Raw genomic sequence first — 24678 nt, forward strand, 5'->3', positions numbered from 1 at the left:
AGCCGCTGCCGAAACCGGAGCGGAGATGGGAGGAGGCGATGGTGGAAGCGAGGCGGTGGGAGGGGACGGGGGTGGAGGGGGGTGAAGGAGGGGGTACTGGCATCTCCTGGTCCTCAGTCGTCGCCGCGGGGGTCTCCTCCTGGAGGGGAGAAAAGCTGTCCCTAACGGGAACCCAGTGAGGCTGAGACTGTGGCTGCTGCTGCAGCGGTCTCTGGGCGTGCTGCTGTGGCTGTCTCCCTCGGCGGCGCCCCTGTCCAGGCTGCCACTCCGAGGTCTCTGTGGCCTGAGCAGGTGTCCCGGAGGCAGCCTGCCGAGCCGAATCTGTGGGCGGGCCATCAGTAGCCTGCTGCTGTGGTGAGGGTCCGGGTCTCCTGCGAGGGCAAGCCTTGGCCAGATGACCGACCTGCCTGCAAATGAAGCACTGATTCGGGAGCCCCGAGAACTCCACTCTCTGATCTATCCATCCCCCCCCTATCCTAGGTAGCTGAATGACCTTAGGAAGGGAGGAGATGTCAGACACCAACACTCTGACCGAAGGTATCCCAGCTGCTGAGGGGCCAGTCTCTAGTACCGAGCCCACCAATGCTCCAAGCCTGGAGAGGAGCGGGAGATACTCCCGGCGGAGTCCAGGGAAGCAAACTGTAACATGAAAGAGGCGCTCTCCCTGCTTCGCCGCTGCTGGGTCAAATCCACGCTGCCAAGGTCTGAAGAAAGCCCGAGCACCCCTGATGTCCAGGGGACTCAATAGCAAGGACCTTGGCGACGCTCTGGGCGGCCTCGAACTCGATCTGATAATGTCCCCGGCCCAGGAGCTGTACATCCAGGATCTTGCCCACATCTGCGAGAAGGCAGGCCTGAAGAAGATCCCTGATCTCCCCTCTGCTGGGGCAAGTGCCGACTATACGGCAGATGGTGGAATGAGCCTGAAGGCGTTCCATCTCTACGGTGAGGCTCGCTTCCTCTTCTGGCGAAAGAGAAAGCCTGATGGGGGTGTCCTCAGGGGCGGGCGAGGGGGCTGCGGATGAGTCCCTCTGAGGCGGGGCGGGAGGAGCCTCCATCAGAGTCTGAAGCTGCGTCGAAGGCGAGGCGAAGGCGGGAACCTGCTGGAACCGAGTTGCACACAGAGAGGCGGAATGCGGAGCGAAAAAGGGAAAAAAAAACCCAGGGGGCGGAAGCAAGAAGAGGAGGGAGGGGGGGGGGGGGGGGGGGGCAGGCGACGGAGATAAAACCTTTAAAAAAAAAAAAGGGGGGGAGGGGGGGGGAGGGCGGGGGCTGCGCGCAAGAGGGATGGGAGGGAAGCGAGTTGGCGGAGAGGGGGCATGAGGCGCTGCAGAGAGGAGGAGGGCGCGAAGGCAAGGGGGGGGAGGCGAGAGGGAGAGGAAGGCGGCGAGCAGAGCAATGGGCGGCAGCGAAGGCAGGCGGAAGGGGGGGGGGGACGCAGCAGCGAATGCAGGCCGGGGGGGGGCTAAACGAAAGGCGGCGGGGGTCAAAGCAGGCGGCGGGCACTGCAGGCGACGGGCAATGCAAGGAAGGCGGGGGGGGGGGGGGGGGGGGGGGGGGGAGGGGGGGGAAGCGAGGAGGAAGTGAGGGGGCGAGCAGGCAAGGAAGGCGATGGGCGCAGTGCAGCAACGCGAGCAGGGAGAGGAGGCGGGAGCTTCAGCGAGCCGTTTGCTCCGCTGGTGAGAGCGTTTCGCTAATCTCCCCCCTATCCCGTTAACAAGGTACTATTTGCTTTATTATTTTCGAGAGAATGACTGTGGACTGTAGATAAGCCAAACACAAGATCTCGGAGGATTGGAAGCCTGGCTGAACTATACACGGCTGTAGAAACACCTCAATGAACTGATCTCGAGCCTATGCACTCTTCCCAAGGGCATGAGGAAGGGCTGCACACTTGAGGCTGAGAAAGGACTGCGGTGGATTGTTCTAAGCTATGTAACTATGCTATAAATGCTTATGAATGATATGTTACCTTCACCACATGACTGTTGCATGTATGGACTGTTGTAGAACTGATGCTGGACTGAAAACGCAGGTAGGACTGCTGTGGAACTGTAAATGCAAGGTAGGACTGTTGTAGAACTGTAAACGCAGGACTGAACTGACCTGAATACCTGCTCGTGGTGATCTATGCCCAAACGCAGAGGGTACCTACTGAACTGGGGCCTGAAAGAGTGCTGTATGCAGGCGCCTGTAGGCTGAAAGGACAGAACTGCTGCGTTAGGGTACAAATGGCTGCGCCTACGGTCTGAAGGGACTGTACTGCTATATGGCACTGCTGAATCTATTGCGTTGGAGTACAAGGGATGCTGTACTGCTGCGTTGGACTGCTAGGGCTGACTGAAGCAGAAACGCAGGTTCTCAAGGGGCTGGAGAAGCAAACGCAGAAGCTCCAAGGGGCTGGATGAATCTATGGCTGCAGGCGTGGATGCTCCTAAGGCTGAGGATGAGAGGCGCGTGGCTTCTGAAGACTGAATGAATGTCTAAGCCCTATGCAAGCCTATTTATACTAACTAGAGGCTGGTCAAGTTGGCTGGTCATTTATTTAATAAAGTTTATATTTATAAATGACATTAAATGCTAAATAAATACCATAAAATATGGGAAAAATACCAGATAAATCCTAGTAAATTCCCCAAGGCTTCTGGGATGTTCTAAATGATGCACAGGCATATGAATGCATATTATGCAAGATGCAGAGTGCTTTCTGATGCAAACCCTAAGGCTTCTACTGACTCTACATGCATGAATGATTCTCTCCAAGTGGGTTAAGGGACTTGACTGACTGACTAACCCACTAAGGCTGAGGAATGACCTACGTAGCTCGTGCCTGACTTATCCTGAGGATATACAATGGGGTCACGGCATACGACAAATATCATCCTACTGGGTTCTAATAATGTACCAATGTTGCAATGCTGATGATGAGCGAGTTTGTCACCATGCACTGAGTGCAGAGTGCATATGACAGGAGTCTCCTATCTCTGGAAGACTGGACAAGTTTGCTGGTTCATGTTTTGCATGTGGTAAATTTGGACATATGCAATCTGAGTGTCCTTCAGTTTTAAACCAAACCCCTAAGACAACTATGCCTTCACAATTTCCTCAACCAACTATGAATGCACAACAAAACAAGGGGAAAACTATAGTGTAGCAACAGAATGCTTTCGCTGATAAGGATAAAGCAAAAGAAGCATTTGCTCCCCTACCTCAAAAAGACAGAAAAGCAAGATTTGAGATCTTGGCAAACACCTAAAAAAAGGGTAAAACCAAGAACTATAGTAGTTTGAAATTGGACAGCAGGGTCTAATGTTGTTTGTTCATCCTCTTCTAGTCCTCGTTTCATACACAATGGTTTGGGAGTGGGTAAAACGTGGAATGAATGGTTGCTCTCTTCAACAGCAAACAGATGCAATCTTTGAGCCTTTTGCGGCAAATATAGATGAACATTCTGACAACGATGTTTCTCTATTTCCACAAATAGTGGAGGGCATGCAAGGAATCAGGCACCGATCTCTGACATGCAAATGGATTCTTGATGCCCTTACATCACAACCCTGTTATTGTAAATATGTACATACCTCTCAAATGCTTTACCTATAATTTCCAAGGCCTCTATAGGTTAGACAAATGGAGGCCATTATGGGATTACATAAATAAAAATCAGCCTCATATGGTTTGTTTACAAGCATACAACTAGCATGCTGTTGCTGGCAAGGAAGGCTCTTTTGCAGGGTATCGCATCTTTTATGCTGGCACTCGTTATTTTTCAGGAGTTGACATGTTGATTCGCCATGTGTCACATTATGCATATAATGATCCATTGGGAAGATGGATAGTTCTTCAATGCCACGTCAATGGAGAGATTTGAATTTAGTGGGGTATATGCATCACAAACTTCTTCAATGAGAACTAAAATGTGGGAAAAATTGAGAGCTTATCCTTGGCTTTCAAATGCATTTTTGTGTGGAGACTTTAATAACTCTCTTGAATACATGATAATAGTAACCACAAATCGCATATGCTTGGTTCTGAAATACGTCAGTAGCATGCTACACTTCAATATATGGAAGCATGTGATTGATGGAAACACTCGATGCCTACTACGCAAGGGTATACTTTACATCACAATGCTATTACTAACTATTGGGCTTGTCTGGACAGATGGCACATGTTGAATACAAATCAATATGATACTTTCAGATGCAAAATGTCCATAGACTACTCAATGTGTCTTTCAGATCATTACCCATTGTGGATGATGTTGTATTTTGGCATGTCAACAATGTATATGTTTGTTGACATTGACATGGCTTGGCAGATTCGCCACTCGCATGCATGCTGTTATTTTTTATTATGGTAAATGGATCTTGGGAGAAGAAAGAGGTAGAGTGAAGGATGCAAAACTCGTGGCCCAACAACTCACTAAATGTAGTCATCAAAGAAGTCTTGATGATTCAAATCAAGAGGCATTGATGCAAGCAAGCATTTTTCTTAAGAGAAACAATGAAAGAAAGCTGCAAAAAAGGCAAATCAGGTCGAGACAAAAACCTCTAAAAGAGAGGTTGCTTGTCTAAAGGATTTTTCAAGGGCTTACATGCTTCCAAGACTTTGCAATGCATTATACCTCTTGATGGTATGGGACATCAAGGTAGAGGTATGATGTATTTCATTTATAATTCATGTGTGCATCCCTTGGGCTCGGGGGTGGTTGGGTGGTTGAGTTTATGCCTGATTTATGCATGTTTATGCATAACAATTATCTAGAGAGATCTTAGGGTTTTAACACGCGCCTGGGCTGTCAACCGACCACCAGAGCTGAGACCGTCGTCGCGCACGCCAAGCTAGCAGAGTACATAAGGATTCAGTTCTGTCAGAGAACCATTTTGAGCATTTATCACAGCACCTACCTGTTGGCGACAGGCCCCCTCCAGTCACAAAGCAGGCCCCTTTGGCCGCTCCGGCTTGGCGGCCGATTCCCTATTGAGATTCCTCCCCGAGCTCTCAGTGCCCAGTGAGGCCAGTAGACCCCACTGAGCCCCCAACGAGCCCCTCCCAATAGCCTTCTCTGATGGATCCCTCCCCCCCCCAATAGTTGTTACGAGACGGGCCTCTAACAATTCGAGGCGTTCGAGGCGTACACCTGCCTGATCAGGGCGTCCACCAAAAAAAAAAACCCCAAAAAAAAAAAGCTGGTTTGTGTCTTTAGACGGGGGATTTAAGAGCCCAAGGCAGCCCCTCTCACTCACACACACTGAAAATGCTCCCATGTTTTTGTGTTCTTAGTATTCCATGATGAGTTTCCATGGACAATTTTGTATCACCCCAGTGAGATAGCTATATTTATGTTTTCTTTCTGTTTTATTTTCCATTCCATGATGAGATATGCCATGGACATTATTGTATCACTTTGGTCTCATAGGCCCATTGGGTCTTTAGTAGACGCTTAATATATCTTTCTTTCTTTTCTCCCTCATTCTCTCCCTCCCTCTCTTAAGCCTTTCTCAAGACCCAAAGTTCAAAGTTCAAAGTTCAAACACACTAGGATGATGATGTTTTTTATACCCACTTTTGGAGCTCTCTCTATACTCTACCAGTTCATTTCAGTTCATTTCCTTTTACTTTGTACCCTTGAATCTTGATGATGTATCCAGATGATGAGGATGGACTATTTTGGTCTCATAGGTCATTTTGGCCTTTTGCAGACCTTTTATACAGCTTTCTTTCACACACACACTCTCTCTCCCTCTCTCATACACACCCTCTCTCCCTCCCTCAAGGCTCATACATACACACTCTAGTCTCTCTCCCTCTCTCTCAACTTTCACTATATATATGTATGTATATATATATATATATATATATATATATATATATATATATATATATATATATAACAAACGCCTCTAACGTCTCTAAAAAATAGGAGTCTTTCGAGGCACATACCATACCCGCCTCGTACCAAACGCCTCTAATAACCTTGCACCCCCCCCCCTGCTCCACCCTCGCCCCCGACTCTACCCACAACAATTGCTTTTGCCCCGTCCTTCTCATCAGAGCCCACCCTCCCCCCTCCCTCTGCCTCTCCAGAGCACTCCCGTCAACCTCCAACAGCCCCTGACCCGGAGCGGAGGCAGCCGGCAAGTTCCATTCGCCACTTGATTCACCGTTTCTCTGAGCCGGTTGAGATGACCATTGCCGCATCCCCGGTAAGGGCTATCCCACCAGAGTCCCCAAGTCCCCCACGATCTTGGGGCAACCTGTGGGTTATAGTTTCTTCCAATGTCTTCCGGTGGAAGGGACAAATATGTTTGAGGAGACAGTAGCCCCTATTCGGATGTGTGGTTTTTCACCACTCCAGACCCTCTACGCCAGAGAATGGCGCGATGATCTTCTCTTTCCCTTTGACTGCAGCCCCGGGGACGGAGTCGGACGTGGAGTCGATGGCTGCCGCCATCCAGGGACACGCAGTTGAGCTCTCCCATCATCTTTATGATCTTCGCATCACCGGCGTACTCACCATCTATGGCATTGGCTAGGATGGAGCTTGGAGGCTCACGCCACACAGACCACAACGGGGAGATGGTGGCCTCCAGCCTGGAGGTGTTGTTTTTTGTGTTCATACATATTTCAATCGAAGTAAACCCAACCCCCCCCCCTCCTTTTCCCTTTTTACAAGTACCTCCATTGTGATCAATGAGTATGCATACTCTCGTGCTTAGACAGAGTGGCGCCACATGGAGGACAGGATCCGCGCCCACTTGGTGCGCCTTCGTCCTAAGACAGATTGTGATTATTCCCCGTCTAAACCCTCACCCAAGACTCTTGGAGTGGAGGGCAGTCTCGCTAGTTCCGCCTCACACAAAGATTGATATGCGGATAGTCTCATGGAACATTCAAGGTTTAGGGGGGCCACAGTGCTTTCACAGACAAGGCGTCCTCAAAAGAGAGCTTCAAAGAGCTACAGTTGGGCGACCTATCGACATTCTTTTCCTCCAGGAGCATCACCTTTCTGAGGGGCGCACCCGCCGATGCGGGAAGATTTTACCAGGCAAGAGTCACACTTTCTCATCTCCATCCTTTGACCCTTCAGGGACACAGGGAGGAGTTGTCAGTGAGCAGCTTTTGCCGACAGTGGGCAGGCTCAGTCATAGTTTTGGGGCAAGCACAGTGGGTTACCATTTTGATTGGAGAGGATAGCATTGGCTTCCTCAATGTCTATGCCCCAAACGCCACTGCAGGTAGAGCCCTCTTTTGGAGCACTGCCCGACAGGCCCTTCCCCAAGCTGACCCTTCCAGGCTGACTTTTGGTGCATGGGTGGTGACTTCAACATGATAGAGGTAGTAGAGGACAGACTTGGAGGAGGCACGGCCAAAGTCTCAGGAGCAGAGTACTCTGCTTAGGAGGAGATGATTCTGGTACTTGGGGGACATGACCCTTGGCATCTTCCAGGGTTTTGGCGCAGCCCTAGGAGCCTTAGCTTAGGATAAGAGGAGCACCAACCCCAACCTCTCTAGACTTGAACGATTATATATATATACCTAGATAAATCCAGGAACATGCCTAAATTCACCTTTTAGGAACGTGCATGTTATATACTCATGGTAGTCAACCCACAAGACTATATAACTATCAACTCCATTATGCATAGTATGGACTAGATACTACAACATCCCCACTAACGTCATCAGTGCCCAATAGTGGGTGTAGAACTTTGTATCAAGATATGCTCTCACACACGCACTCCACACACACACACACATAAGAGCATATATTCACACAAAGCCCTTCGTACTGAGTTTCTCTCAAACCTCCGGAGATGCAGGGCAGACTCAGCCATAATGAAGCCTAGCACTAACGGAAGTAGCAAATAGAAAGAATTAGTACAGCAAATAAGTAGTTGATAGGACAAATGCACCGCTAAAGATAGAAAGAATTATCACAATATCAACTGGCCGCAACTCAGACGAAAACTTCACAATGTAAAATCTGCATGTCCGCTAATACGGCTGAATTATATACTAGATGAATCCAGGAACATGCCCAAATTCACCTTTTAGGAACGTGCATGTTATATACTCATGGTAGTCAACCCATAAGACTATACAACTATCAAGTCCATTATGCATAGTATGGACTAGATACTACGACATCCCCACTAACGTCATCAATGCCCAATAGTGGGTGTAGAACTCTGTATCAAGATATGCTCTCACACACACACTCCACACACACACACACACACACAAAAGAGCATATATTCACACAAAGCCCTTTGTACAGAGTTTCTGTCAAACCTCCGGAGATGCAAGGCAGACTCAGCCATAATGAAGCCTAGCACTAAGGGAAGTAGCAAATAGAAAGAATTAGTACAACAAATAAGTAGTTGATAAGGCAAATGAGTGGGCTTGCGGCCATGGGGGCATGATCGGTATCTTGGCAAGCACTACTTGCCGCCATGGGGGCATGATCGGTATCTTCGCAGGAACTACTTTTTCACATCACTCCCTAGTTATTCTATCCCTAAAGGACCCCTGGAGGCATGACAAGCACGCAAGCTCTAGGATTCCAGATAGCCTCATTTAGGACCTTGAGAAGTGCAGAGCAAGATAGAGCAGATATGGGCGGGACTAGACTTTATCTCAAGCTCTGCTACGTGCACATTGGATGTGGGCCTAGGGAAGATCAGCGGTTTCTTGCAAGAGGCAGCCCAGAGCAAACTGGAGGGATTTTGAGAGCAGGAGAGGAGCCTGAGTAGGGGTCTGGCTTCTTTACAGCGGCTTCAGGAGAGTTTCCGAGATAACCCCTGGATTGAGAGTCAACTTGCTACCAGATTAGATCCATTGAGGAGAGGAGGGTGGAGTACAGGTACCATGCCAGAGCTTCATACTGGACCCAGGCCGGCGACAAAGTCAAAAGGGGATTTCTTTGAGATAGCCGGCCCTCATAAGGGGGAGAGATGGTATTCGCAAGTTGCGTGGCCAGGATGAGCTATTGTTTCTAATCCCCCCATGTGAGAGCCATCGCCCCACTGATTTTTTCTGATCTCTTCTCACTGGTGCCCCATTATCCCCACAAGTGACGGACGTGCGCAAAAGGGTCTAGCGGCACACGAGAGAGGTGGTTCCCCCCTCTCTTCGGTCCTTATTGACTCCATTTACTGTGGAGGAGTTGGCACAAGCATTGACGGCACCACCAAGGGGTAAATGCCCGGCTTCCAGTCTCTTTCTTTCCTTGTCACTGGGACCTCATGGAAGGTGGCCTTTGAGTTGCCTTCAATGAGATTATGCTCATAGGTGCCATGCCAGAGAGGCTCTCAAAGGGTTTGATACATTTGATTCCTAAGGAGGGTGGTGACAGATTGGAGATCCGACAGTGGAGACCCATCACTCTTCTAGGGACCGCCTATAAGATTTTGGCCAAGGCCATCAACAGGAGACTTCGGCCTTTCCTCCCTCACTTGATTCATGGCACTCAGACTGGCTCATAGTAACATAAAAACCCGTTTTGTCCTCTTGAAACGGCACGAAACGTTTCGAAACACAACGAAACCTGCCCATCGAAACGATGTTTCGCCCAAATGTAAAGTGAGGTCAAAAAAACGGACGGAAGCTTTTTTTTTTGCAAATGCGATTTTTGTCATTGTTTCCATCCTTGTTTGCTGCCCATTTGCCACTTCACGCATCCGACGCTTTTTCTCGGCCGCAACCTATTGCTCCACCTCTTCTCCTCGTTTTCGCTCCTTCACTTCTTCTCCTCCACACCTCCTCTTCCTCTCTCTCTCTCTTCTCCTCCACAGTCCACCCCTCCTCTTCCCCCCTCCTCTTTCCTCCTCCTCTTTCTCTCCTTTTCATGTCTTCCAACTTTCTCTCCTTTGCTTCTCACCTACTTCCCTTTTCTTCTCACCTCCCTCTTCTCTTCCAACTTGTTTCTTTCCTCCTCTCTCTCTCTCTCTCTCTCAAGAGATCCTTTGGGTCTCTTGAAGACGCTTAATATAACTCGCCTGTGCCCCACATTCCGCCAGTTCGCCTGCCCCACATTCCGCCAGTTCGCCTGCCCCCCATTCCGCCAGTTCGCCTCTCCATTTCGCCTGTGCCCCACATTCCGCCAGTTCGCCATTCCGCCAGTTCGCTGTGCCCGCCACTTCGCCTCTCCATTTCGCCTGTGCCCCACATTCCGCCAGTTCGCCTGCCCCCCATTCCGCCAGTTCGCCTCTGCCCCCTTTCCCCATTCCGCCAGTTCGCCTCTCCATTTCGCCTGTGCCCCACATTCCGCCAGTTAGTTCGCCATTTCGCCTCTGCCCCCTTTCCCCATTCCGCCAGTTCGCTGTGCCCGCCAGTTCGCCTCTCCATTTCGCCTGTGCCCCACATTCCGCCAGTTCGCCTCTCCATTTCGCCTGTGCCCCACATTCCGCCAGTTCGCCATTTCTGCTTGCCCCTTTCCCCACCCACCCTTGCTCAGGCCCCCAAGGCAGCAACATAACTCTCTCTCTCTCTCTCTCTCTCTCTCTCTCTCTCTCTCTCTCTCTCTCCTCCCTGCCTGTGGGAAGGACTGCAGAGTGACCTGGAGGGATGGCCCCGAGTCTCCAAGAGAAACTCGAGGCCCTCGAGATGGCAATGAAGGCACTAATCAAGGAGAACAAGAAGACATCCGATTCCAACCTCAATGAGGTGGAAAACAAACTACATCGGCACATCATAGCTCTCGAAGCACGGGTCACGAACCTCGAACAAGAGAACACGGCACTCAAGGAGGAGGTGAGTGCATTGAAAGTGGAAATGGTAGCCATCAAGAATGCTGAGAAGGAAGAAGGGGAGATCAATGACAATACTCTCACGGCCATCAAAGAAGAGATCTCCAAGGAGATCACAAAGGACATGGAGGGAAAGCTCGAAGCCAAGCAGTCAGGATGGGTCGAGGTGGTGAAGAAGAACATCCGTAAAGAAGTGAGGGAGGAGACTCAAAGGGAAGAACACCAAATCATTCACACCACCATTGAGGAGGAGAAGATGAGGCATGCCCGCCGCCTCAACATTCGAGTCACAGGTATAGCCGAGACACCCGACTCCACTCCCGAGAAAGATGGACAGCTTCTATGCATGAAGCTCGGCTACAAGGAAGAGCACCCTCTCCCCTTCACCAAAGCATGGAGAGCCGGGAAAGACTCAACACGCAAGCGAGCCCTCATCCTACAGTTTGCAGGAGAGACGGAGAGGGTCACCTTCATGAGGAAGAGGGTCATACTACGGGGTTTAGAGGGAGCTCCTATTTTCTTGGATGATGATCTCACGAGGATGCAGCTTGAGCATAGGAGAACTTGCATGCCACGAGTCTTACACGCAAGGAGAGAAGGCAAGAAGGCCTTCTATCGAGATGGTCGGGTCATCATTGATGGCCGGCCCATGGATTAGCGGTTTGGGGCCTATGGGACACAGACCAGGCCACTGACAGAGATACACATAGCAGTATGGAACTGTAATGGTTCACTATGGGTGCAGCCTGGACGACTGGAGCATGTTATGGTGGGGAGAGACATCATACTTCTGACAGAGACACATCAGAGCCCAGAGAGAGGGCTACCTCGAGTAGAGGGATTCCAGTGGGAGTCAGCATACAGGAGGACCACACGCCAGGGTACCTCGAGAGGGTCGGGGGGAGTAGCAGTCCTATTCAGACGGGAGCTACAGGGGAGACTGAGAGTGGTAGCACAGGATCCAGAGGCCAGATACATGTGGATCAGCTTACAGCTCTCACAGGACAGGGTTATATACATAGCTCTATGTTACTTTTCTCCATCAGGATCCTCCTACGTCATTACAGAGGACATGCCACAGGAGGAGGAGATAGGAGCCTCGCCATACACTTGTCTGTCAGAGGAGATTATGCATTATTCTACACTAGGGGAAGTATTTCTTACGGGCGACTTCAATGCCCACACACAGAGCAGACAGTGTGAGGTGTATGACTATGATGACATGGAGATCCTCCACCCTGTGGATCCAGAGGAGATAGGGGCTAGTCGGGCATCAGAGGACACTGGACCAGACAGAGGGCATTATGGGGACCACTTACTAGAGTTGGGAGCCAGGCATCGTCTCGTTATTTATAACGGGATGCTACAGTGGCCGGGATCAGGAGGGCTGACATGCTTCCCACATGGGGGTCATACACGGACCGGAGGCACGGTGGTAGACTACATTATGGGGTCTTTGGAGGCATCACAGCTTGTCACCTCATTCTCCATTCCACCTCGTCCTATTGGGGCAGATCATACATACTTGGCATTTTCACTAGCCGGATTACCAGTATCACCAGCCCCCCATATACCGACGCCACACACTACCATCTACTTCACACATGACATGGCAGACATATACACTGGCAGAGTAGAGGATGGGCTCCTACTCATGGATCCCCTGGCATCTATGGATACCATTACAGCCCAGCTCGCATCACTCCTACACACGGCTGCATTACAGAGCTTCCCACATCGTGTACACTCAGGAGAGCCTGCGAGACCTGGGACTATGCCCCAGAACAGATGGTATGATGACGAGTGCAGAGCCCTATACTCACGACTCCGCATACAGAGAGCCTTGGGAGCCATCACAGAGCAGGAGTCGAGGAGAGAGATGAGGAGACTTACTCGCCGCAAAAGGCGGGCCTTTGCAGAGATACAGGAGCTAGAGATCTTTCATTTCTTCATGAGTAGAGATAGCCCTGTCTCATGGCGGCACTTCAGAGAGCCCCGGACCCCGACACCTATTGCAGACCCACAGACATGGCACACATATGCAGAGGGTCTATACCATGCCCCACAGCAGCCACCTATACCTCAGCCACAGGAGCCTCGACCTACCACAGCTAGCTTCTTTACCCACTCGATGGTACAGGAAGCTATCCGCCGCCTACAGCATGGACGGGCCGCCGACCATATGGGCCTGCAGGGTGAGCATCTCATATATGCAGTAGATTCTTTAGCTCCTTTTCTTGCACACCTGTTTAACAGGGCACTAGCAGAGGGTTTGCCTGCGGAGTGGACGATGCACACCATTGTGCCGATTCACAAAACAGGGGATATGCTCGATCCGAGCAACTACAGGACGGTTATGGTTGGCCACGTGCTAGCCAAACTCTATGGTGCAGTGCTGGAGCAGGAGCTTAGCTTATATGCTGAGCGAGCAGGTTTACGCTCATCAGGGCAGGCAGGCTTCAGGAGAGCTTTCTCTACCACTGACCATGTATTCACTTTGAGATGTATGATTGATCAGGCCAGAGTGAGGAAGAGAAAGCTCTATTGCTGCTTTGTGGATTTCCGCAAGGCATTTGACACAGTACCACGAGAGAGGCTCTTTCAGCGCCTACAATCTCTTGGCATACCAGCAGATATGACATGGGGCATCTATGCATTATATGAGCAGGTTTTTGGGCGAGTCAGATGTCCAGGAGGTATGTCCGAGACTATTGCTAGCACCATTGGTGTGAAGCAAGGATGCCCACTTTCCCCCACGCTATTTGGGTTATACATTGATGAGGTGGCTGACTTCATTACACGGGGAGGCGGAGATGGAGTTGATTTAGCAGGTACCTCAGTACATATTATGCTCTATGCTGATGATATTGTATTGGTGTCTGAGTCCCCAGGTGGTCTACAGCAGCATCTACATGCACTCCATGATTTCTGCACACAGAGGGGTCTTACTGTGAACCTTGGGAAAACCAAGGTTATGGTCTTTCATACATCGAGACAGGGCAGGAGTCAGCTGACATTCACTCTCGCAGGATGCCAGGTGGAGGTGGTGACATCATACGTGTACCTAGGGGTTACCTTCTCTGCAGCAGCCACACGCTTTACCATGGGTTCAGCAGCCAGAGCTAGATTGACACGGGGATATGCAGCATTGGCTATGCTAGAGAGACAGTGCCACCAGGCGCATTTTCAGGAGCCCCGGACGAAGGGGTGGCTATTTGACACATTAGTCACACCGGCATTGATGTATGGAGCAGCAGTATGGGCGCCAGGCCTTGCTACTCATTGGTGGACACATATAGAGAGACCACAGGCCCTCATGATGGCACGCATGATACGCAGCAAACCGTCAGTACCTCATGACATTATCCGAGCAGAGTTTGCTGCGCCTCCTATGATGGTAGAGGCCATATTTCAGACTATATGCCTGCTAGACAGATTCAGAGAGATGCCACAGGACAGATTATCATACAGAGCTTTTCAGGCATCTAGACAGTTGGCTGAGGCAGGAGACAGAGGATCATGGTATGCACAGGTCACACATTGGTTCTCACAGCATGGCCTAGACATGGATCATCTACCACCATTCCAGTATGACAGGGATGCACCACATATCCGTCTCTCTCATAGTGAGAGGAACAGAGTATTGAGACAGGATCTATGGCAGCTCTATACACGAGAGACATGGATATCGCCTACACAGCCTCTTCCACCGAAGATGCTATACTACAGAGATCACTTCATGAGTATCACTGATGATGGATTTATAGAGAGGCCTAGATACATGGAGGGCTTTTTACCACACGGCTCCCGAGTGGCTATTGGTCAGCTCAGAGTTTCATCACACCGATTGGAGATTGAGACTGGCAGAGCAGCACGGATCCCCCGAGAGGAGAGGGTATGCAGATTGTGCAGAGAGGAGGTGGAGAGTGAGGAGCATTATGTATGCAGATGCAGAGCATATACAGCCATCAGAGAGAGATATTCCATTTTATTCAGAGAGCCACATTCCCTACGCCAGATCTTTGAGACAGCAGACCAGCGCATACTGGGGAGATACATTCTACACATACAGCGCCACAGAGAGACATTATTACAGGCTCAGACAGCTCCAGAGGGGGGGCGACAGACACAGATTACTACATTTTTTCAGAGATCCATACCCCTCCCAGCCCCTACACGGCAGGGAATTACTCTCCAGAGAGCAGAGACACTTAGAGCCCGCAGGAGACAGAGGACACCTGGCTTTCGGACACCACGCCTATACCAGAGAGAGATGACAGAGATCAGAGCTCAGTTTCACAGAGAGGGTGCGGAGCGACTGGCTCGCTTCAGAGCACACCCAGGCATGTTCTTCAGGGAGCTGTGGACACCCCCTTCACTGATGTATACCATTTTATACCCCCAGTATGGTACAGGATGGAGCTAGCTAGGTTGCATATCATGATTGTATACTCCATGCATATAGCTTTGCATTCTCCTAGTAATAGAGCTCCATCCCCTGCACACCCAGATTCAGCTTTTTTATTCAGTACTTTTTCATTTTGTTGGGATGACAGAGGATACCCCATACAGGTACTCCGATTTGTCTCATAGGCCGAGTTCGGTCTTTTGGAAGACGTTAATAAAATCTTTCTTTCTTTCTTTCTTTCTCTCTCTCCTTTTCTTGCCCAAATTTTGAAAATACCAAAAAACCTACTCCCAAAATCATGAATTTCATACCCGCTAGTCCCAAAAAATGCATCTTCATCTTTCTGTTAGCTATGTTATAAATTTGGTATGTGTATATAAGAAGTGTCTTTTCGAAACCTTTGTATTTCATCCAAAACAAACGAAACCTTCGAAACGACGAAACGACGAAACGGACGAAACGTTTCATGTTACTATGGACTGGCTTTGTTCAAGATCTGAGCATCCTCAACAACATCTTCACCTTCTGGGCAGCAACGTCAGCCAGGATGCGGCAGCAAAGGGTGGATTGGAGTTTTCTGGAGGGCACAATGAGCCGGATGGGATTCCCTGTCGAGTGGATTCGTGGGGTTTCAGGACTCTACTCAGCCTCGCACAGCCACATTCTCATTCAAGGACCCCGTGGCGACAGATTCCCCCTTTCTCGCCCAGTACGGCAAGGCTGTCCTCTCGCACCTTACCTCTTTCTATTCGTCACCGAGGCCATGAGTAGTTTTCTCTCAGCCCAGGAGACCGGGCTTCAAGGATTGCGTCTCCTCCTCCGCCCTCAGGAGGAGCTACTTGCTCAAAGTTTGCAGATGACACAGCAGTGTACCTTTCAGGAGATGTGGGGAATCTCCAAAGATTTGCGAAGGCAATCGAAATCTTTTGTCGCGCATCAGGAGCACAGATCAACTGGCACAAGTAGTGTGGTTTTTGGGTAGGCTCTACACCCGCCCCGACTTGGTGCCCAGTTGAGGCTTTCCAGTGGATCCCGAGGGGCACTTCAGTTCGCTATCTTGGATCCCAGGTGGACATTGTTATCTCTCCTGAGCAGGAGCTCGCCCCTCTTCTTCTGAGTATTCGGAAGAAGCTTTTATACTAGAGTTCTGCAAGACTCTCCCTTGCAAATAGAGTGGTGGTGGCGAACCAGGTTCTTCTTGCTACTATGTGATACATCACTTCGTGATGGGCCTTCTCTAGAGCTTGTATTGGCCAGGTACAGCGGTTGATCCGGAACTTTTTATGGGCCAGCAGTGTGACGAGAGGCCTGCCAGGGCCAAGGTGGCATGGACAGTGATCATTCAGCCATGACGTAAGGGGGGCTAGGCCTCATTCACCCTGCTATTCAAAGTCGTGCCCTGCTAGGCAAGCTGATTGTTAGAGGACTCCTTCTTGATGGTGAGCCTTGGAAGGACTTCCTCTTAGCCCAGATTTCAGCCACCAGATGGATCTTCACAGAGATGCGGGCTTGCGGTTTTAGTCCAGCTTTTGAGGACAGATTTGCAACCAATTTACTTCAAGCTTGGGATCACCTCAAGCTGCCCCTTAGGTAGATACCTCTGGTAGCCTCAGAGGAGTGGCTTCGGCAGCCATTGGTCTGGAACCTGATCCGGAGTGGCACATAGACCCACCACCAGCCAAGGTGGCCAAGGAGAGATTCTAGCGGCTATGTATTTGGGAGTGCCGACCTCTCACACACCTTCAGTGTGTAGGAAATATGAAAACAAGAGCAAACTAGAAATGAAACAAGAACACAAATGAAAGACAAAGGGTTACCTTGAGATGAGTGTAGACAAGACACAAGATTGATACTTTCATTGATGTGACACCCACAATATATAGGTGAGAAGTACAAGATAGAGTAAACTGACTTATGGAACAATTATAGAGGTGCCACATGGCACTAGACTCAAGACACAAAGACTCAACGGAAACTAGACTAGAGATAGTACACCTAGTGTGCACTTATTTCCAACACCCTCCTTAAGTGGACACTAGGAGGAAGACAAAAAGACAAGACTATGACATGACAAAAGATAAGACCAAGACAGAGAGACTAGACAAGGATTGAGAGACAAGCTAGAAGACAAGATGGACAAGACTAGAAGACAGACATAAAGACTGATAGACTGAGAGACAAGACATGAGAGACAAAAGATCCTGAGACACCCCTCCTCAAGTGATATCCTCATATGGGTCCACAAGGGTAGGGACAAGAGTGGATCTAAAACAAGACACAGTCAGATTGATAGACAAATAGACAGACAGACAAGACTAGATAGACAGAAGACTGACTGTAGACCTGACTGTAGACAAACAGATGGACCTTGAAGACATCCCCTCCTCAAGGGCAATCTCTGCCTCTTGGGTAGGGACAAGAGAGAGGTCAAAAAGCATAATGAGTAAGACACTAGAACCCCTTGACCTACATCATCGGTGGTCAAAGTGGTAGACAAGAAAGGTGAAGTAATCAGAAAGCCCACTCCTCATCATGTGAGGAATGAACAGCAAGATCTGCTGATTGAGATGCTGCAGCAACATGGGGTGAGGTAGATGCAGGGGCTGATGTAGAGGTTTTAGAGTAGCAGTCCTTCTCCCGATGATTATCACGGCCACAAATGGTGCATGGATGAGCCTTGAAGCAGTCCTTCTCCATATGATTAGTTTTTCCACAATGGGTGCAAGGCTTTCTTACCTTAGAACCTCCTTTCTTTGCTAGAAATGCAGTGTCAGTTACCTTTTGTTGTTTTGTTCTTTCCTCTTCTTGGAGAGCATTCATGATACCTTCAAGAGTAGGATTATTGTGATACTTGAAGGTAGTGACAAGAGTAGCATAGGTGTCAGGTAAGCTTTTGAGAAGCACAGCAATAGCAATATCTTCGGAGATGGGGGACTTCACTGATGCAAGCTGAACCATAAGACTGTGAAAATAATTGACATGAGAGGCTATAGTAGCTCCCTCCTGCATATATAGATCAAAGAATGAGATCATAAGTGCAATCTTAGAGTTTTTAGAGCGGGGTCCAAAAAGGGTATCCAAAGTGATCCATGCTCGAGAAGCAGACTGTATGTCGGAGATGTGATGAATGTAATCATCTCCAAGACCGAGCAAGATGATAGCATAGGCTTTGTCATTCTTGGCAGTGGGAGCATAAGTGATAACTTGCTCAATGTCGGAATCTTCGGGAGCAGCATGGTGAACAACGTTCCAAAGACTTTCTTTCATAAGATGGCACTTGATTTTGATTTGCCAAGTATGAAAGTTGGACCCATTGAATTTGTCGATAGACATGAGAGAATGAGTAGAAGAGGCCATGTGGGAAGGTCTTACCTCTTGCTAAAATGCAAGGGCAGTGTCTATTCCCTTACAAGATTGCAGAAATGAATGAGAGAAGAGATCCAAACTGTTTTTAGAAGCCGGCTCTCTCACCACTTGTCAAGGCCATAGCATGTGACAGCCCATCGAAGCATGAGGAACTAGCAGTTTGCAGATATGAGGATAAGAAAAGGACTGACCAGCAAACTGAAGGAGACAATGCACAGTACCTTGTAGACTCTTCAAGAGGAAGCGATGGCAGAACTGAATGCAGCAAATAGCTCGTTAGGAGGAAAGTCGATCTGCAGCTTCTTCTAGATGATGCGCACCCTTGAGTCGATGAAGAAGGCAGCCAAAGGAGAACAGTACAGCGGGCTGTATGAGCCTGAACAGGGTGGACAGCAAGAAAGTGGGCGGACAGAAGCGAACATATAGAAACGGTGAAATACAGAAAAAAACGTGAGGCAGCTCCCAGCTAAGCGGCGGCCAACAGCAAAGGCGGCGGCCTGTTCTGACCCAAGTGACTGCAGCAAGAAGAGGGGCAGTCGCTCACAAGAAACAAGGGCAAAGATGAGGGGAGCCAGGATAAACCTGCTCTGATACCATGTAGGAAATATGAAAACAAGAGCAAACTAGAAATGAAACAAGAACACAAATGAAAGACAAAGGGTTACCTTGAGATGAGTGTAGACAAGACACAAGATTGATACTTTCATTGATGTGACACCCACAATATATAGGTGAGAAGTACAAGATAGAGTAAACTGACTTATGGGACAATTATAGAGGTGCCACATGGCACTAGACTCAAGACACAAAGACTCAACTGAAACTAGACTAGAGATAGTACACCTAGTGTGCACTTATTTCCAACACAGTGGGACCCGGGCGAGTGGACTTGGCATGACCCCGCTGATCGGGAGGAGACTCAGGATGCCCCCTTCTTTGCATATACAACACGGCTAGGCTGCAGATCTAGATGCCAAAGATTGATGGCACCCCGGCAGCAATAGCACACTAGCAGTCACAGGGCCTCTCACAGCGTTTCCTCTCAGATTTTTGGAAGAGGCTTTGGGACAGTTTTTGGCCTAGAAAGACGTTACATGATTCATGCTTTACTGCACGTTACACCAGCAATGCCATGTATAATACAAATCCTAAGGGGGAGTCGCCTCTAGTGTGTTTGTCTTTGCTTCTTAAGTGTGGTGATAAGTTGAATGGATCTGTGCTTTCTCTGGTATAATTCTCATTAATACATACTTATTTGCGAGATTCGTGCTTTACCGTGCGTGTTACACAAGCAATGCCATGGACATAAGATGATTAAATGGCATCCCATGTGGGACCTACCTATGGCACATTATATACCATTAGAAAGAGCTTGACCAGAGAAACACAATGGTACATGCCACTTGGCTAAATTCTAAAAATTGGAAAATTATGGATAGATTTAATTGTGTGAACAAAGTAGTCATTATGGTTCTAAAACAAAGCTGGTAACCTCAAAGAAAAATCTCAAACTTACCATAGAAACAAAAATTGTGTTTAAAAAGACCAAACTTGATTAAATATCCAAGGTAGCCAAAAATCTTCAGTAATAAAACTTTTAAGGCTTCAAATTCATAAAACTTTTTACTTTTTGACAAATGAATGACTGAAGAAACCAACTTGTAACAAGTACACGAGTAAGTAAAAATACCCGAAAGAGAACATGTGTGATGGAAGGGCGAAGGGTTTCTGGAGTACTCAAGATAAGTCTAAGAGCTGCCACTGTTCTAAGAGGATGTTTTGTGTTCCTTAAAAATGGAGCTCCAACATGCTTCACCTGAAACACAAAACATTTAAAGGACAATGTGTACGAGATAAACAATCCTAAGGAAACAAAATCAAGCAGACCTTTCTAATAAAGAGATGCAAACAGAAAGAATTTTAACAAGAAAAGCTTTTTTTAGAACTTTTAAACAAGAGGGGGATAACTTTTTAACTAGAGGTGGAGAGTTCAGAAGGACTGCAACTTCTTTTTTTGGAAAAGAGATTTCTACTAAGCATGAATAAAATATACAAAAGCGAGATTTCAAACCAAACAAGGGGGAAATCTCAACCAATCAGGTGCCTTGTGCTGCCAACAAGGACCCATTGAGTGGCAGTGAAAAAGATGTCACCATCCCACTCTCATAAACTAGCAGCACTTTCGCCCCACAGCCCTTGAAGATCCTTCGATTCTAGGCCAAGAGGCCATGTGGATGATATCACTCCAAATCCTGCAAATGCATTGTGTGTACCATGAACCAAAGTGCCCTTATGGCCTCACTGCATCTAGCCTTCCAAATGTGCCAGGCTACAATACTAGCAATAATTTCCCATGCACTGTCCAATGCTCTATGCAGGTGGGACGTATCTTGACTCCTGCAAGTCCTGAAACGGCTCCACCAAGCAACTCGATGACTGATCATAATGACCAAATCCTTGCCGTTCCCCTTGTACCTGACTTGTGGACCTAACTGTGTCAACCAAATGATAACACCAAAAGAAATGTAAGCATCCCTCCTCATCCTTCCAAGGAGATGTGCTATCACACTCCAAATCCTCTCTGCTTCCCTGCACTCCCATAAGCACTGGTAGACTATCTCTAAAGCTCTTGCAAATCTTGGGCATGTTGGGCTAACACCAACGACTAATCTCCATTGGCTGGAGGTGAGACCACCTAGTAGAGAAAGCCAAATAAAGGAGGAAATATGTCTCCTCATGTAACAACCTCCACCAAAAAGTCCTCTGTATGATGTCAAGTGTGATACCACAAGCCTCCAAATGAGGTTGGAATCTTTGAATGTGTTCCAAGACAAGATGCCTAGCGTTCCGCACAGTACAATTAAAGAAAGGCCTGCTTTTCAATGGGTTTGTAGCATCCCTCCACTCCCACTCACCGAGATCCCAATGCAAATACTTGATAGGCCATCCACCGTACAACCAAAGGCTCCAAGCATCTCTGATCAACCCTAGGGGGGGGGGAGGGGGATCAATATAAAAGTGCTTCCCTGCTCTGCAAACAACTCTCACAGGACGCACCACCGGGCCCTCGATATATCATGCACATCAAATCTCTCCAAATACCATCCATTCTGTACAGAGAAAAATAGCTAGGAGTGTAGGTTGAATGTATACATGTAAGGTGACATACCCGCATCACATTGAGGGGGAATGTTAGGAGTCAAGTGATGAAGGGTGCAACAATTTGTGCATTAAGGGGGAGCATGTAACCTTGGTAGATAGAGATAAGAATTAGACAAATGATAATGTATGATCCAAAGTCAAAGTAGCATGTAAAAGGTGGTAAGTGAAGCATCCTTCCCCGATGTGGGGAGGCCCATAACCTGTAGAGGTATACATGTCCCTGTGAAGACTCCTAGAGAGCCTCGCTCATCTAGTCTTCAATCTCAAGTTGAAACCTTTGTACAACATCACTTTCTAAACACATACCTTCCATTTCATACTCCTTCAAGGCACCCATAAGTGTTGTATCAAGAGAAGAGTTTGATGAAGAGCCTTCAGCAGTTCCCACACTTAAAGTTTATGAATGATTCACCACCCACTTGAGTATGCGAGAAGATGCTGGTGACAAATAGCTGTCCTCCCCTGTATGCAAATCCTGTGTGAGTGCGAGAAAGGAGTTGAAGATGATGGCCTGCTGGATTACCCTGTATGCAGCCCGGTACTGATGGGAGTGCATTCTCTACACAGCCTTGTAAACAGTGAACTACTCACTGGAAAAGAGAAGGCGTTGTGACTAGCTGTCCCCCTTTCTCTATGGTGCAGCTGCTTCAGTCCACCGATGGGAGAGAGAGAGAATCCCTTCGCTTCAGTCCACCCGGTGAGAAATGAAATGAAATGAAATGTTATATTAACGTCTTCAAAAGGCCATAATGACCTATGAGAGAGAGAGAGAGAGGATCCCTTCGCTTCAGTTTATCAGTGAGAAAGAGAGATCTTCGCTTCGCTTCAGTCCACCAGTGAGAGAGTGATTCGCCTTCGCTTGGTCTGCCGGGAGAGAGAGCCAAAGTCGAATGCTTGGTGCAGCCAGAAGAGATTGCCAGAGTCGGCTTCGCCTGGGTCTCCAGAAGAAGAGAATCACTTGCTGGCTGGCTCCTTCCCCCCACGTAGACCACCTCGTTGTTATGCATGCGAAGGCTCCAGGGGTCGCACAAGTGGCCAAAGATGCCTTTAGTTTTAATGTGCCTAAAACCCCACGTAAATGATATTGGGTTCCTCTAATAATTAAAGTCCCCCGTTAAATAGAACTTATGGGTTTGTGTGCCCATTGGGATATTCACACCCATTTTTAATGTGGGTGTGATCACTCCACCTTATAAATTTTAATGAAGTCCTAAACATGGATTTTGTGACTTTCGATGGCCAGTTTTGGCACATGCAAAAAGCCAATCACTAATCAACAAGAAAAGGCATCCACATAGCCTCGTAGCCAATAGCGCTGGGCGTCCCCAGCGCTACGAGACCGGACATATGCAGGCATGTAGAACATGAAAACAAGTCATGCATCTAATAAATCTTTTATCTCTGCACACACACAAAATGAAGTGCATATGCAAATATACATTGGAAATCCCCCATTCTCAAGCCATGTATCTCACCCAGGGATCTAGTCATACTAGATGACCCCGAGTACTAGTGTTCCTAGTCATACTATCACACCTCTAGGCCTACTAGTCACACTAGCATTGCCAAAAGAGCTACTGATCATATCAACAAAGCTCGCATCTCTCTGCAAATGCCATCCCATGTCACAGGACTACTAATCATTTCAGCAAAGCCTAAACATTGGACATCCGGAGGGTGATTCAGCAGTCAAACCGGTGTCCAAATGCATAGAAAGATCCAGTGAGAATCCATTCCAAGTAGGCATCCAAAATTTGAGGATAATCTTTTAATGTTTGTTCATCCAACCATTTAGCAACAATAGCGGGATAGTTGCGAAACTTCACTAGATACTGCTATTGTAAATCGTCTCCAGGGAGCCTCTTTTCCTTATGAAAGAGAATTTGCTCAGGTTGGAGAATCTCTTCCATTAACTTCAGGAGGGCCCTCCTCCATAGGTTCACTGGGCTCCAGTCCCATATACTTTCAAAGTAGGCTCATATGGTTGGATCCGAGGACTCCTAGCTGTGGAGGCTATGGAGGTTGTGGCAAGAAGAATGCCATGGCAAGATGAAGTTGTATGAGAGAGGGGGAGAAAGAAAGAAAGAAAGAAAGATATATTAAGCGTCTACTAAAGACCCAATGGGCCTATGAGACCAAGGTGATACAATAATGTCCATGGTATATCTCATCATGGAATGGAAAATAAAACAGAAAGAAAACATAAACATAGCTATCTCCCTGCGGTGATACAAAACTGTCGGGGGGACGACCCAGGCAGAGGACCCTTATTGATCCAAAAGAAAAGATTCTAGAGGGCATAATCTTCATCTAGCGAGTACTCTTCCGCAAGGAAAGAGACTGATGAAGTACACAATGGAGCTAGAGAGAGGAGAGAGACAGTAGACAAGTCAATGGCATCAGCATAGGATGTTTACAAGGGTCATATCCTACCGGTAAACCAAGTGTATAAGTGCTATCACTGTAGATGAGTGAGTAAAGTGTGTGGGGAGCAGGGCCTTATAAAGGAGGCACATGATGATGGCCGACTTGCACATGAAGGCCCCACGACTTGCATAAATACCCAACGACTTGGATAAACTGCCACGTGTCACCCATTACAAGAGGTAGTTCCCACCCCCAAACACACAAGAGATGCACATTCTAACACCCCCTCTATAGCTCAAAGTGGGAAAAAGTCTGAAGAAGCCAAGTCGATGACAATGCGACCATGGACACTCTAGTACTAGCCGATACTGGATACACCTCGAAAAATGCACCGATCAATTGTCTCCTCGAAAAAAATGCCAAACTCCTCGCAAAGTTGTCTCTTGACAACGAATTCAGGCAGCAATCTGCCCGGAAACCCGAAGTCGAGCACCAACTTGCGCTGACCTCCACGGTATAGAATTATGAACTACAACCAATGCGTCCATTATCCCCGCAAGAACAAAACCTCGAACTATGAACAGGGAACACCACACTGCCCAGACCTCAGCTACACCAAGC

The 24678-nt window shown here is 48.2% G+C and overlaps 1 protein-coding gene across 3 annotated transcripts in view; it reads right to left on the reverse strand.

Moving 5' to 3' along the window:
* Positions 1 to 24678, reverse strand: part of LOC147632611 (uncharacterized) — a 171836-nt gene that overhangs the window by 108316 nt on the left and 38842 nt on the right. For all 3 annotated transcript variants that reach the window (XM_086807396.1, XM_086807394.1, XM_086807395.1), the window contains exon 3: positions 20219 to 20344. In XM_086807396.1, coding sequence (XP_086663522.1) covers positions 20219 to 20344 — 126 coding nt within the window. The remainder of the gene's footprint in view (positions 1 to 20218; positions 20345 to 24678) is intronic.

This window comes from Cibotium barometz, chromosome 13 (assembly GCF_041138505.1).
Source record: "Cibotium barometz isolate CiBa-2024 chromosome 13, ASM4113850v1, whole genome shotgun sequence".
In the NCBI taxonomy this organism is placed as follows: Eukaryota; Viridiplantae; Streptophyta; class Polypodiopsida; order Cyatheales; family Cibotiaceae; genus Cibotium; species Cibotium barometz.